Below are 12,383 nucleotides of genomic sequence, written 5' to 3'. Positions count from 1 at the left end.
GACCGAGGCACAGCGGCTCGTGACTTCGCGGCCACACCCGGATGGTGAGGGGGGCCGGTGCCCTCCACACGGGGGGCCTGACTCATGCCTTGTGCCCCCGCGTCCCCAGCGTTCACCCAACGCTGCCTGCTGTGCCCCGGTCAGAGGCAGGAGACCCACAGGGGGCCGCTGGGGCCACCACTGCCCAAATCTTGGCTTGCTCTGTGTCCCCGTACCCCGGGCCAGGAGGGCAGTAGGGGGCAGGACAGGGACCCGAGCCGAGTCTGCCTGACCCCGAAGTGATGACTTCTCACAGTGTGGTTCCCAGGCTGGGCCTTGCCCGCCCCACCCAGCGTCCTGCCCTCATGCTGGTGGTGACCTCGAAGGCACCCAGTGTTTACGGGTCTCGTCAAGTCCTACTGATGCCCTTGAGAGCTCCTGACATGACTCAGCAGCCAGTGAGGTCCAGCAGCCTGGCCCCCAGGGATGCGTTTCTAGGCGAGGCCGGGAATCCCACAGGTGACGGGGAGAGGTAAGCAAGACTGAAATCTTTATTTTACATTTTTTTTTTCTTATGGCAGCATTTGTCTTAAAAAAAAAAAAAAAAAAGACAGCAACACGTGGAAAGTGAGCTGGTTGAATCTCGAAGTACAAGTTCAGGATGAAGGAACACATTCGGGAAGGCGCCACCAAGGAGGAGCATTTTGAAATACGAAAGAGATGTTTTAAATAGGATGGCGCAGTGGCGGCTGGTTTAGATGGCTCACAAAATTGAAATGATTTTTGAATCAAATTGGGAGTTGGCGGGGGCGGGGGAAGCTTTCATTTGGAAGACTTTACATTACAAAAAAAAAAAAAAGCCAGGTTTCTGGCTTCCGTGGAAAAATCAGAAGTTCTTGTCTCTGAAGGACAGCAATGGGGCGGAGGGGCGCTGTGGCCCTTCCGCAGGGCGTGCCCCCCCCCCCACCGCACCTGCCCTCAGGCTGTTAGTAGCCATTCATCAGCCCCCGTGGGCAGAGCTGCCCCGCACCGCTAACTAATTTATCCCCCAGCCCTGGGAGGGGACGGCTTTGTACGCGAAAGGGGGTGTTACTGATAAATCTGCTGGGGCAGTCCCAGGTGAGCCAGGACCTGTGGTCACCCAACCACCAGCCCCGAGAGTGCCCGTGTGGGTCAGAGCTGGGCCCCGGGTACCCTGCCCTTCAGAAATGGTTACAATCCACAGATTCAGTCAGAACAAGGTCCTTTACCGCCCCGTCTGGGAAAACGGTCCAAATAAATACAAGTCCACGATGACTACAGTGTGAACGTTCTCCCCCTGGGGTGGCGTCCTGGTACAGTGCACGACCTGCACATCTGTCTCTGGCCATCCCGTGCTCCGAGGAGGCCAAGGTCTCTGTGCCGTAGCTCTATGGTCGAACGTGGGAAATGGAGAGCCCGAGGCCTGAGGAGGCGCCCCATCTGGCTGCCCTCCTCATCCCTGTTACCTGCCCGGCCTCAGTGATTTCACCTGTGATCCTGGTTTTACAACAGGAAGGTGGGGTTTTTCCAACGGCTGCAACCTGTAAACATGATGATGGCGAGCCTTGAGGACAGAAGTCAAGTGGGGGTGGGAGCCCCAGTCAGCCGTGGCCGGAGTGGCTGGTACGGTTCAGTGCCTCGCCCTACATTTGGGGGTCCCTTGCTGTCCGGGGAGGGGCTCGAGCCCTTCTCCCACCAGCCTTCCTCCTGGTCTGGGGCCCCACTGCCGTCTGCACAGAAGGCCTCCAGGTCAGGCTGGCTCTAGTCTCTTCCGGCGTCCGGCCTGGCGGTCTCTCTGCTGGGCTGGAGCGAACAAGTAGCGAGGTGGGTCCTGGTGGGGGACCCGGGGACCTAGGCCAAGGCCAGCGCACACCAGGCCTCCTGGCGCAGGGTCCCGCCGAGGCCGGCCTGGGGGCCCAGGGCTGCAGAAGGCAAGGCAAAATCCTCGGGCTCGAATTTGAACTCCAAGTGGCTGGGGGCCAGGGTGTCGTCCACCTGCGTGGAGGCCTGCAGGGAGGACACGGCACGCGTGAGACTCGGGAACAGAGGCCGGCTCACTTGAGGCCGGGAGCCCTGTGACAGGGTGATTTGCCCTAAGGGCCCTCCTCAGCCCCTGGAACGGGGTGGGGACCCCTTGCGAGGATCAACAGGGGCTCTCAGCCGGCATCGGCCACAGGTCAGCTCCTGGCACCGTGTCCAGCTGCGTGTCCAGCCCCAAGCTTCCGGCAGGGGCCCGTGGGGGCGCTGACCTGGCTGGGGTGCCAGGGGTCCCCCAGGAGGTGCCTGGGAGCCAGCTCTGGGCACCCCACCCCACCCTGACCTCCTTACCTGGGAGGTGACGCTGGGCCTGGGGCACGAAGGGGATGCCAGACTGGGCTCAGGTTTCAAAGTGGCCGCCGAGATCTCCAGGTCAGGGACAGAGGCCGGCGGGGAGGCTGTGGTGTTCCCTGCGGCTCCTGGGAGGGAAGGCAGGGCATTTACAGAAGCTGCCAGATCTGGTTGCCTTGGTCATGCGGGGGGTTGGAGGTGCTGGGTGTGGCTTCCTCCACTGGACCTCCTGCCCCACTGCTGGGTGAACTCCCGCCACCCCGGCCCCTCCCCGGACCAGACCATCCCAGGACAACGGCGGGTATTTGCACTTCAGGACAACGATGCTTGCACCAAACATGTGAATCTCTAATGGTGGAATGTGAGATACTCAAAGTGACTCCATAGGGAGAAGGTGTGCCTCACTGGAGGGCCTGGGGGCCTGGGCTCCCTCTCGGCCTCCCACAGCCCCGGCCCATGGACCTGAGGAGCCTTTGGTCTTGGAGATGTTCTTCGGCTTCCGTTTCCGTGTCTGGATGCTTTCCTTCTTCATCGCCAGGGGCCGCGGTACCTGGTGGGGTTGGCAGGAGGTGGACGGCTGCTCTCTGTCCGTGCTCACCCCTGGGGCCTCTTGCATGGCCACCTGCCCCGATCTCAGCCCTGCAGAGCTGGTCACTCCTGCGGCCCTGTTTGGGGAGCTGCTATCCCCGGGCTTGGCACTTTCCTCCAGGCCTGGTGGGGAGAAGCCCGTCCCACCCCAGCCTCCGGGAGCCGGGGGGCAAGGAGGGCTCTGGGGGTGTCCGGCCTCTGCCCCCGGCTGAATGGCTGAGGGGAAGCCACAGTGATGCTACAGCCTCTGTGAGCCCATCTGTACCACGGGCCTAACAGTAACACGTGGCCACGTGTGTGCAGGCGTGTACACGCTCGGCTCAGGGCACACCCCTGCCCTGTTCCTCAGCCCCGTGTCGGGCCAGGGAGGGTCCCGCTCACCCCGTGCAGCTTCATGTAGAGCCCACAGGCGTTGCACACCGGTTCGCCGTCCACGTTGCGCCGCCAGAGCGTGGTGTTGGTGGTGTGGCAGTTGGTGCAGCAGAGACCGGCCCGGCGTGAGGAGGACTGTGAACAGGAGGCTGAGCTGAGCAGGGCTCGGGGCTGCGGGGCAGGTGCCCCTGGGCGGGAGGGATGGACGCCGGGCTCGGGGCCCGGGGCCGTGCGGGGCTGGGTGAGAAGGCCTTTGGGCGCTGGGGTCCTGAGGCCTGCCCGTGATTCCTCGGAGCCTCGACCGGGCGCCCCACTAGCCCCGGGACAGGTCACGTCACCCTTCTGGGCCTCAGCTTCCCCATCGGTAAAATGGGGGTGACAGTAGACCCTGCCACAGGCCTCTTGTGGGGTCAGGATCTCGTGAAGAGCCCAGCACAGACAGGCAGCTGGGTGTCTGCTGCGGCCTCTTGTTAACCAACGCTGGGCCTTAGCCCCGTATTTCTGTGGCGGAACAGCACCCCTAGGAGTCACAGGGCCGCCCTCGGGTCAGACCCCGGGCTGAACATCCAGGGGGCCTGCTGGTTCCTCTGGGCCTTGCCTCCCAAGACTTGGGGCTCCGAGCCCATGCTCAGCTCAGCAGCTCTGCACCGGGCTGTGGGCTGCGGGTCCCCGATGCCCACCCCTGCCTTGCTGCTCACATGCCTCCTACTGGGGCAAGACGGCCCTTCCAGAACCTTCCAGACGCCGACCTCCCAGGTCCGTATCCAACCAGGGTCCCCAAACCTCCCTGCATGTGGGGGCCCAGTGGGACCCAGACAGTGCTCACCCAGGAATCGGGGCCTAACGAGCCCGGGGGTCCAGGGGCTCTGCCGAGCTGGCTGGCTGGCTGGAGAGCAGCTGTCGGAGGCCTGACCCCGGTCCTCCCACCAGCTCAAGGTCCTCGAGCTCCCAGAGCCCAGTCCCTCGCTCCCAGGCAAGGATTCTGCCTGACTCCCATTTCGGTGTGTGCATGGGGTCCTGTCCCCTGCAGTCTGGGAGCTCTAGACGCTCTCTGCTGGCCCAGGGCCCCCCAGGGCACCTCAGTCCCAAAGCCCCTCCCTCCCCCCCCAAGCACAGCCTGCAGGTGGCATACCCTTCCCCAGCCCCGTCCCCCGAGACTTCATCCTCGGGGGTCTGCCCTTTCCTCTCCCCAGCCCCTGCCCTCCGATGCCCTGAATCTGTCTGACCTTTTCCTTCATTTGCATGGCCCCTGCCTGGTCCAGTCCCCTGCCCCCTTGCCCAGACCACAGTGATGCAGGGTCTCTACCCCGACCTCCTCGTGGCAGCCGGGGTCAGACCAAGTCACATCTGCTCCGGTGTTTCAGTGGCGCCCCGGGGCACCAGGACAGAAGTCCGTGAGACTCCACACTCAAAATCGTCCCAAGGACCTGTGTCCTCTCCTCAGTACTCTCCAGCCCAGGACCGAGCCAGAGGGCAACCAAAAGCAAGATGGACGAAAGAAGCCACAAAAGGAATCTGTCCCGGGGTAGGGCTGAGCCGTCGGGGGCAGCCTCAGTTGCCCCATCTGTCTGCCGTCTCTGGGGTCCTTCCTTCTGCACTGACCGAGGTGCCAGCCTTGCCGACTGTCTCCTGCCCACACCCTTCCCCCAGGCTGTCAGCCGTTCAAGGGCACAGGCTCTCCGGGAGGGAGAGTGGGGCCCATCTGGAGCCCCCGGCACCAGCCATTCCCAAGAAAACGCAGAGCTGGAAACACCTCCTCGCCCTCCCCTCCCCCAGGCCCAGGCAGCCGCCAGAGGCTCCAGGGAATTCCTCCCTGTTTAATCTAAGGCTCCGCCTCTGGTCTCTAGGCAGGACTCTGCCCCAGGATCCGGGACAAAAGGGCCACAAGACAAGGAACGGATGAGGCCTTGGAGGCTCCAGAGGGAGGGCAGGGTGGGAGCTCCTGGCCTGGCTGGGGAGACCTTGTTTTTTGGGCAGCGGCCGCTAGGCCACGGCTGTGTGGCGCCTGATGTCCAGCCTGGCCCGCATCTCCAGTGGTCTCCCCAGGGTTCCCGGGGGTGGGACCTGTGCACCTGCTGGAGTGGAGAGAGTTGGCAGCTGGCCCAGGCCCAGCAGGAGCGGAAGGGACGGATGGTGGGACACACTGTGAGGCAGGAGCCCTGGCCCTGGGGTCAAGTGGGCCCCCAGCTGGAGGGCCTCCCTGGGAAGGCGGCGGCCACATCCTGATCTTGTCTAGAAAGCAGCTGCTTTTACTGGACGCAGTTCGAGTCTCCCCCTCTCTGCTCCCTTCCCTCCCTTCCACCTGCCTCTCGGCTGACGGGAGCCGTGCTCACACGCAGGCCCCCTGCTCTCCCGGAGCCCACTCCCAGCCCAGCTGCCTGCCCCCGCCCAGGATGCCCTGACCCCCAGTCCATCCATCTTCCTAAGGTGGGAGGAGGCCTTGGGACCTCCCCAGGGCTCCCAGATTTAGCAAACAAACAAACAAACAGGATGCCCAGCTAGATGTGAATTTCAGATAAGCAGCAAATCTTTTGTGTAAGTATGCCCCATGCAACATTTGGGACATGTTTATTCTAAAACGCTATTCCTCGTCTATCTGCAATTCACATCTAACTGTGCATTCTGTATTTTGTCTCGTGACCCTAACCTACCTTCTTGGGCCCCATCGTGGTCCCCAACTCCAGCTGTGCCTTCAGACCAAGGGGGTACCATGGCCTGAGGCCCCTCCTCCCAATCCAGCTGGGACCCTCAGGGTCTTTTACCAACAGCTGCTCCCTTAGAGTTGATATTTCCATCTCACGTTCCCCCCAAATTTTAGCATCATTCCTGTAGGAATCACAGGAATGCTGTCTCCTTGGCTGGCCGTCAGGCCACCTCCTACCAAAATCCTTCCTACCGAAACACTCCCGCGAGGGCGTAAAGAGACCCACGCGAAGGCTTCACGTCAGCACTGTTTCCAACAGCATGCCCGCAAGGCTGCACACACGTGGGCACGACCGCAGACACTCGTGCACCCCTAGCGTCCCCCACGCTCGCCTGCGCACTGCGGAAGCAGCGGAGCTACATGTACCGCTGTGGGTCCTGGGGAGAAGCTACAGCAGCTGGACCGCGTGTAGGCAGGACACAAGCCCAGGTGGTGTGAACCCGTCACCCAGACCCTGGGGGTGGAGGGGAATCTGGAAGCCACATTTGAACCTCTCTCCAGCGAGCATAACTTAAAATCGAGAAACTGGAAATTAGATTAAAATCAAGAAAATGGGAAACAAGAATGACCTTGAAAAAATTCTCGCAGTGCTTGCTCGTTTATCTTTTTCCATCCCCTCAGCTGCCTACGTGTTATGGGGGGAACTGAGGCTCAGACACTGAGGGGCCAGAGGTGCGGGGGTGGTCCCGAAGGAGACACCTCTCTCGGTTGAACACACTCAGGGGCCGCGTCCCCGGGGCTGCCCGCGCCCCCTGGACGCCCGGAGCCTCCCTGTCCTTCCTCGCTCGCGGTCGGGACAGACGCCCCGGCCCGGCCACTCTCAGGGCCCCTAGCTGCCGGGCCTCTCCAGGTTTCGTTTTGTTTTTCTTTTTTGGTCTGTCTTTTCAAAAGGAGTGCACCTTCAAAGCCAGCAGCAGAGCCGGCCTGAGCTCCAGGCTCCGCGAGCATCCGGACACCCAGGGGAATCAGGGCGGTGGGCGGCGCAGAGCTGGGGGCGGGGGCTGGTGGAGAGGCGGGGGCGCGGGAGAGCAGAGGGCGGAGACGCGGCTGGGAAAGTAAAGGTTGCAGGTGGTGGAGCCGCAAAGATGCTCCCGTTTCAAACTGGTCCTCTGGACGCTCTTGGCTGGGGAGACGCGGGGACCCTTAACCTGATGGAGGGTGGGAGCCCGGCGTTGCTCGGGGCAAAGCGTGCTGAGGACACAAGCCTGTGAGGCGGGCTGCGCAGGAAGGAGCACCCGGGTCGGTGAGCCTTCGAGGGACGCCGGGCCCTCCGTGGCACCGGCCGCGTCCCGGAGCTGGCATCAGAACCGGCCTCGGGCTAAAGGGCCTGCCGTCCGCGGACCCTGGCTGCTGGGCTCCGACGGTTTGGGGTCAGGCCGGGCCGAGGGGCGCTCGTAGAGCCCCTGGCCGCAGGGACAGGACCACCCTCCTTGCTCATCTACGCTGATGGAAGCCTCGGGTCAAAGGTGTAACCCCCCCAGCCTATGACCGAGGACGCACACGGGAGGCAAAGGGTAAAAAAGGGCTTCCCTGGTGGCGCAGTGGTTGGGAGTCCGCCTGCCGATGCGGGGGACAGGGGTTCGTGCCCCGGTCCGGGAGGATCCCACGTGCCGTGGAGCGGCTGGGCCCGTGAGCCGTGGCCGCTGAGCCTGCGCGTCCGGAGCCTGTGCTCCGCAACGGGAGAGGCCACGGCAGTGAGAGGCCCGCGTAACGCAAAAAAAAAAAAAAAAAAAAAAAAAAAGGGTAAAAATGACACGGGTTCCTACCGGGACGGGGACGCACACCTGTTATCGTCACGTTCCTGTATCCTTGGTGACAAGCTTCTAGGACACTTGGAATCATTTGAAAGAAGGGGAGGATCAGTACTCCCCGGAGAGGCCCCTCCTGGGGCATCACTTGTGCCCCCACGTGAGGGAGACGGAGGCACTGGAGCGGGGGCAGGTCTGGGGCGACCGGCCCAGTCCCCGTGGCCAGGAGCACGTGGCCCGGGCTCTGCTCTCAGGACTTCAAGAATCTCAGGGTTTTCACAGTGAGCCTGGCCCTGCCAGGACCAGCCACTGGGCAAGCCGCGGGGCCGCCCGCCCTGAGTGACAGGTGGGCAACCCGCAGCCAGTCAGAGGAACCCCCTAGGATCCTGCTCAGGGAGAGATGGGGAGCAGAGGGGCCCTCAGAAAGCCCCCGGGCCCAGCCCCACTAGGCCAACGCTTCCCGGGCGTGTTCTACAGTCAGATCCACGTGGGCCTGGACCCAGGGGTGACCGGGGCCAGGCCGACCCTGAGGCCTCGGGGAGACAAGCATCGCGCAGGGATGCCCCCTCACCCTGGGGGCCCCCCAGAGCTAAATATCCCATGTCCTCAGACTAAGAAACGGGCCTCGCCAGGCCCAGTGGCCGACCCCGGCCCTCCCACACCGGCCACGGCCGTCCAAGTGCTCTGCACACGCCGTCTTACTGACCTTCCCAGCAGGCAAGGGGGCAGTCCCTGAATTCCTCTCGCAGGGGCCTGGGCAAGAAGACCCAGGGCAGGGGCAGGGGCTCAGCCTGAGTGGGGAGCTCAGGGGAGCCCGAGGCCACAGTCCTGGTCGGAGCGCAGGGCTGGCCGCCGGCGGGCCGCACGCCCAGGGAAGTCACGCAGTGTCTCGGAGCCCCGAGAGGTCATCCAGCTGATGTGAGGACGGTAAGCGCCTCAGGCCGGAGATGGTGGCCCTGGCCCGCCCGCCCCCCAAGTCCGGAATTTTCTGTTGGGAGTTGAGCCCCGCGAGGGGTGTGGGTAGAGGCAGGGAGCCCTGCATCTCCGGTTCAGCAGCGCGTCCTCGGCACCCGGTTTAGGGCTTGGCCCGGGGACAGTGCAGGGAGCCAGAGGAGGGGACCGGCCTGCCGCTCGGCGTCAGGTCTGGGTGGCACACGGCCCCCAGGACCCTGTCCCTTGGCCTCAGTTTCCCCTCCCCTGAGGCCACACCAGACATCAGGCAGGTGCAGCACACCTGGGGTTGAGGGCATGATCACAGGGGCAGAGACGAGACTTGGGGTGATGTGGACTCTGAGGCCCCCCTTCCTCTGAGAGGCAAAGCATGGGTGGAGGGAGGTCGGGGGACCCACAGAGCCCCAAACGCCAGGCCAGATCAGGCAGGAAGAAAACCAGCGGCTGCCCTCAAGCTGCCCGACCGAGTCAGTCCTGCATCCTGCTCACCCAGTTTGGGGCCTCAAAGCGTCTGGCCCCAGCGCTGCCATAGCCGGGCCTTCGAATTTCCTGTAAAGGCCAGCACCCGACCGCCCCGTGGCCCAGACCAGCAGCCATGGCACGGCCGTCCCACAGCATCAGCCACGGAAAGCCCTTCCACACTCCTCGGGGCCCGACACACCAGAACCAGCCGCCTGGCCCTACAGGGCTCACACCAGCATCAGCCCCGAAACACAAGCCTGCCCGGACCCGGAAGCGGGAGCCGCCGCGGCCTCACTGACGGGACAGCTGGCCGACATCGGCCGGCCCTGCCACTTATTTGCAAAATTACCTGAGCATCAAAATTTGCCTGTGAAATGGCAGAGAACAAAGGAACGTGAAACCTTTATGCTGCTTCTGGGACTCTGCCCTGCTGGGGGCAGAAGTCGGGCTCCCAGGCCCTTACTCGCCACCCAGCCATACAGCAGAAGAAACCAAAAGTGAAAACAAGTTTCGCCCAGGGAGCAACCACAGACCTGGTCTCGTCCCATCCTCGCAGATTAAGACGCAACAGGCCCAGGGTCCCACACCTGCCCCCTGTAACATTCAACATCCTCCAACAAAGCCCGCATTCAGCAGCCACTTTCCCCTCCAGTCCCCTCCCTGGGGTCTGGTCACCTTGCCTCTCTGCGCACCTCTGACCTGGCCAGCCCAAAGCACCTTGGAGCCACGGAGCTGAGTCTGCAGCGGGGGCAGAGGGATCCCCTTCCCAAGAGGTTCAGGGCCGAGCTTGGGATGGCCGAGGTCTTCTGGGAGACCCCGCGGACATCGCGGGTGGACCGGGCGCTGCCACCCCGCCCGGGCCTCCCGGGGCTCCACCGGCGCCCCGGCCTGGCCGCAGAAGCACCGCCCCCTCCTGCCCTGTGGCTGCCACAGCACTCACCAGGCGCTTCTGCGGCCGCGTGAGGGGCCGGTTGACACCGTTCATCTTGTGGTAGAGACCGCAGGCGTTGCACAGGTAGTGGCCGGTGCCGTCCCGGCGCCACAGCGGCGTGGACAGGGCCCCGCAGTTGACACACTCGCGCCCCTCGCCGGGGAACTCCTCCAGGAGGTCGGCCGCTGTGGGAAGGCGGGCGGCTGCTGGGTGAGGCTCTGCCCCTTCCTGGGAGCCGCATGTCCGCAGCACCTTCTCCTTCCCTTCCTTTTTGTGCCTTTATTTTATTTTGCTTCAGAACCTACTTTATCTAACTTTCTCTTTTAAGTTTAAGTCTACATACAGTGGAGTTCGTGCCAGGCCTCAATCAGTCCTCAGGGCTGCTTTAAAAGGTGTGTGTGGGGTGAATACATCCAACCTCGGGGCGGGTGACAGGGAGCTACCCCGCTCTGAACAGGATCCAGCACCAGCATTGGTAATTTTGATTCGCTGGGGAGCGTCTACACTGGCGGAGGACGAGGGCCTTGTCCTCTGCAAAGTGGGTCGATCTGGAGGGCGGGCAGTGGCAGTGAGGCCGAATGGGATTGCGGGATCCCACGAGGACCGCGGTGCCTTCACCGTCAGCTTTCGCGGTCTCAGCACTGTCCTCCCACTTGAGCTGCTGGGGCGAGGCCTCCGGGCCCCCTCCAGACCTGGCCAGGCGCTGGAGACGCTTGGGCGCCGGGTGGGGGCGGGGCGGGGATCAATCATCGCCTGGCCAGGGGTGGGCGCCAGGCGTGGGGCGCCCTGGCGGCCCTGGATCCCGCTTCCTGCGCTGAGAAGCTGGGGGCGGGCTGTAGGCTTAAAGACCGGGCAGCAAAAAAAGGCGTGGCCCTCAGCTTTGAGGGTGGGGTGAGAAGGAGTCGGTGGCGCCCTCGACTCAGGAGGGAGGGAGGGATGGAGAGCAACTCTCCGCTTTAAGGGCCTGGAGTCCGATGACTCAAATTTATACCCTGGAGAGCGGTTGCAACTGGGGCTCAAATTAGAATACATAAACATTCTAGAACAGAGATGAATGTGGTGGTTTACTTAGATAAACCGGTATTTTGAGCTTTAAAAAATAATCATTTCCAAAACTTTTCATAAAAATGTTTCAGACGTAGGCTCTAGATGGCACGACCCCAGAATACTGAGTTTGGATGAATGAAAAGTAGAAACACAGAGGTGTGTAAAAAGAAACTCAGGACGGTGCGTTCCGTCCAGGTTTACAGGTCCCGGGGGTTCTGGGCCCGCCCCATGCCTGTGTTGGACCCGGCTGGGAAAGCCCTGACTCTGGGGGGTGCATTTCGTAGGGTGCGGGTTTGCACCCCAGTACCGCCAGCACCCGGGACCCCAGTCAGTGGAGCCACCTCCCAGTCCCGCACTCACCGAAAGCGGCTCTGTGGCCCGGGAGGCCAGCCGGGCGGCCCTGTAGGCTGTGCAGGACGCTGCCGTCCAAGGGTCCAGAGGTCCAAGACGGGGCCACCTCGGTGCTCACGTAGGCCGGGTACGCGGTGGGGTACGAGGAGCCCACGGGCCGCCCGAGCGGGGCCGGGTACTGCTCGCGAGCCAGCATCGCGCCCTGAAAGGCGCCGCCGTCCCGGGCCCCTGCGCCGCCGCCGCCGCCGCCGCCGCCAGGTCCCGGGGTGCTGTGCGCAAAGGGGAAGGCGGTGGCCCCGGGCGGCGGGGCGGCCGGCGGGTGCGGGCTGCCGGAGCCGAACGCCGACGAGTCCGCCGCGGCTGCCTGCGCCCAGCCGGGGTGTCCGGCGATCGCGGGAGCCCGCGGGCCCGGCTCACACGCCGGCAGGTAGGGCAGCATAGAGGGGACGCGCGCCGGTGGCACGAACACCGGGGAGCCGGCGCCCGCGGTGTGCAGAAAGGCCCCCGAATCCGCGTAGGCGGCCTGGCTGGGGCTCGGGGCCAGCGCCAGGCTCTGGTACATCTTCCCTGGCGCGGCCTTGACCTGCAGGGAAGAGGGACGGGTGTCGAGGTCACGGCCGCGGTGCCCCGCAGGTGCTGTCGCTCAGGCCGCGCTCCTCGCTCCCCAGCCGGCGGTTCTTGGGGCGGGTCCTGGAGCCCGCGGGGACGCGGCTCGGAGCGGCTCATGGGGCATCCCGGGTGCAGCGGAAACGTCGAGCTCACCTCCTCCTCCACAGCCGGGGCTTCGGAGGTTCCCGGGCGGGCCCGGTGGGCGCGGAGAAGGAGAAACCCGGCAGGTCCGCAGGACGCAGGGTCTGGGCGCTGGGAGAAGGCGCCGGGCTGCGGAGGGGCGCGCGGCCAG

General features: G+C 64.1%; 1 protein-coding gene across 1 annotated transcript; it reads right to left on the bottom strand.

The window, feature by feature from the left end:
* Nucleotides 1-1,565: 1,565 nt before the first annotated feature.
* GATA5 (GATA binding protein 5) lies at nucleotides 1,566-12,044 on the bottom strand. The gene is made up of 6 exons (XM_059036593.2): nucleotides 11,492-12,044; nucleotides 10,094-10,269; nucleotides 3,298-3,423; nucleotides 2,791-2,878; nucleotides 2,329-2,456; nucleotides 1,566-2,007 (listed from the first exon to the last, which is right to left on the bottom strand). The coding sequence occupies exons 1-6, from the start codon at nucleotides 12,042-12,044 to the stop codon at nucleotides 1,852-1,854; spliced, it is 1,227 nt and encodes a 408-aa protein (XP_058892576.1). The 3' UTR covers nucleotides 1,566-1,851.
* Nucleotides 12,045-12,383: the final 339 nt, after the last annotated feature.

Source organism: Kogia breviceps, chromosome 14 (assembly GCF_026419965.1).
Source record: "Kogia breviceps isolate mKogBre1 chromosome 14, mKogBre1 haplotype 1, whole genome shotgun sequence".
In the NCBI taxonomy this organism is placed as follows: domain Eukaryota; kingdom Metazoa; phylum Chordata; class Mammalia; order Artiodactyla; family Physeteridae; genus Kogia; species Kogia breviceps.
The sequence above is the reverse complement of the archived record's forward strand: the minus strand, read 5'-3'. Positions and strand labels throughout refer to the sequence as shown.

Bases quoted from the DNA above. Each gene is read 5' to 3' on its own strand.
- GATA5 (XM_059036593.2), bottom strand. From the start codon at position 12,044: ATGTACCAGAGCCTGGCGCTGGCCCCGAGCCCCAGCCAGGCCGCCTAC. The intron at 2,457-2,790 runs GTCCATGGGCCG...CTTCCCTCCCAG, and splicing joins CAAGACCAAAGGCTCCTCAG to GAGCCGCAGGGAACACCACA. The intron at 2,008-2,328 runs GTAAGGAGGTCA...TCCTCCCTGCAG, and splicing joins GGCCCAGCGTCACCTCCCAG to GCCTCCACGCAGGTGGACGA.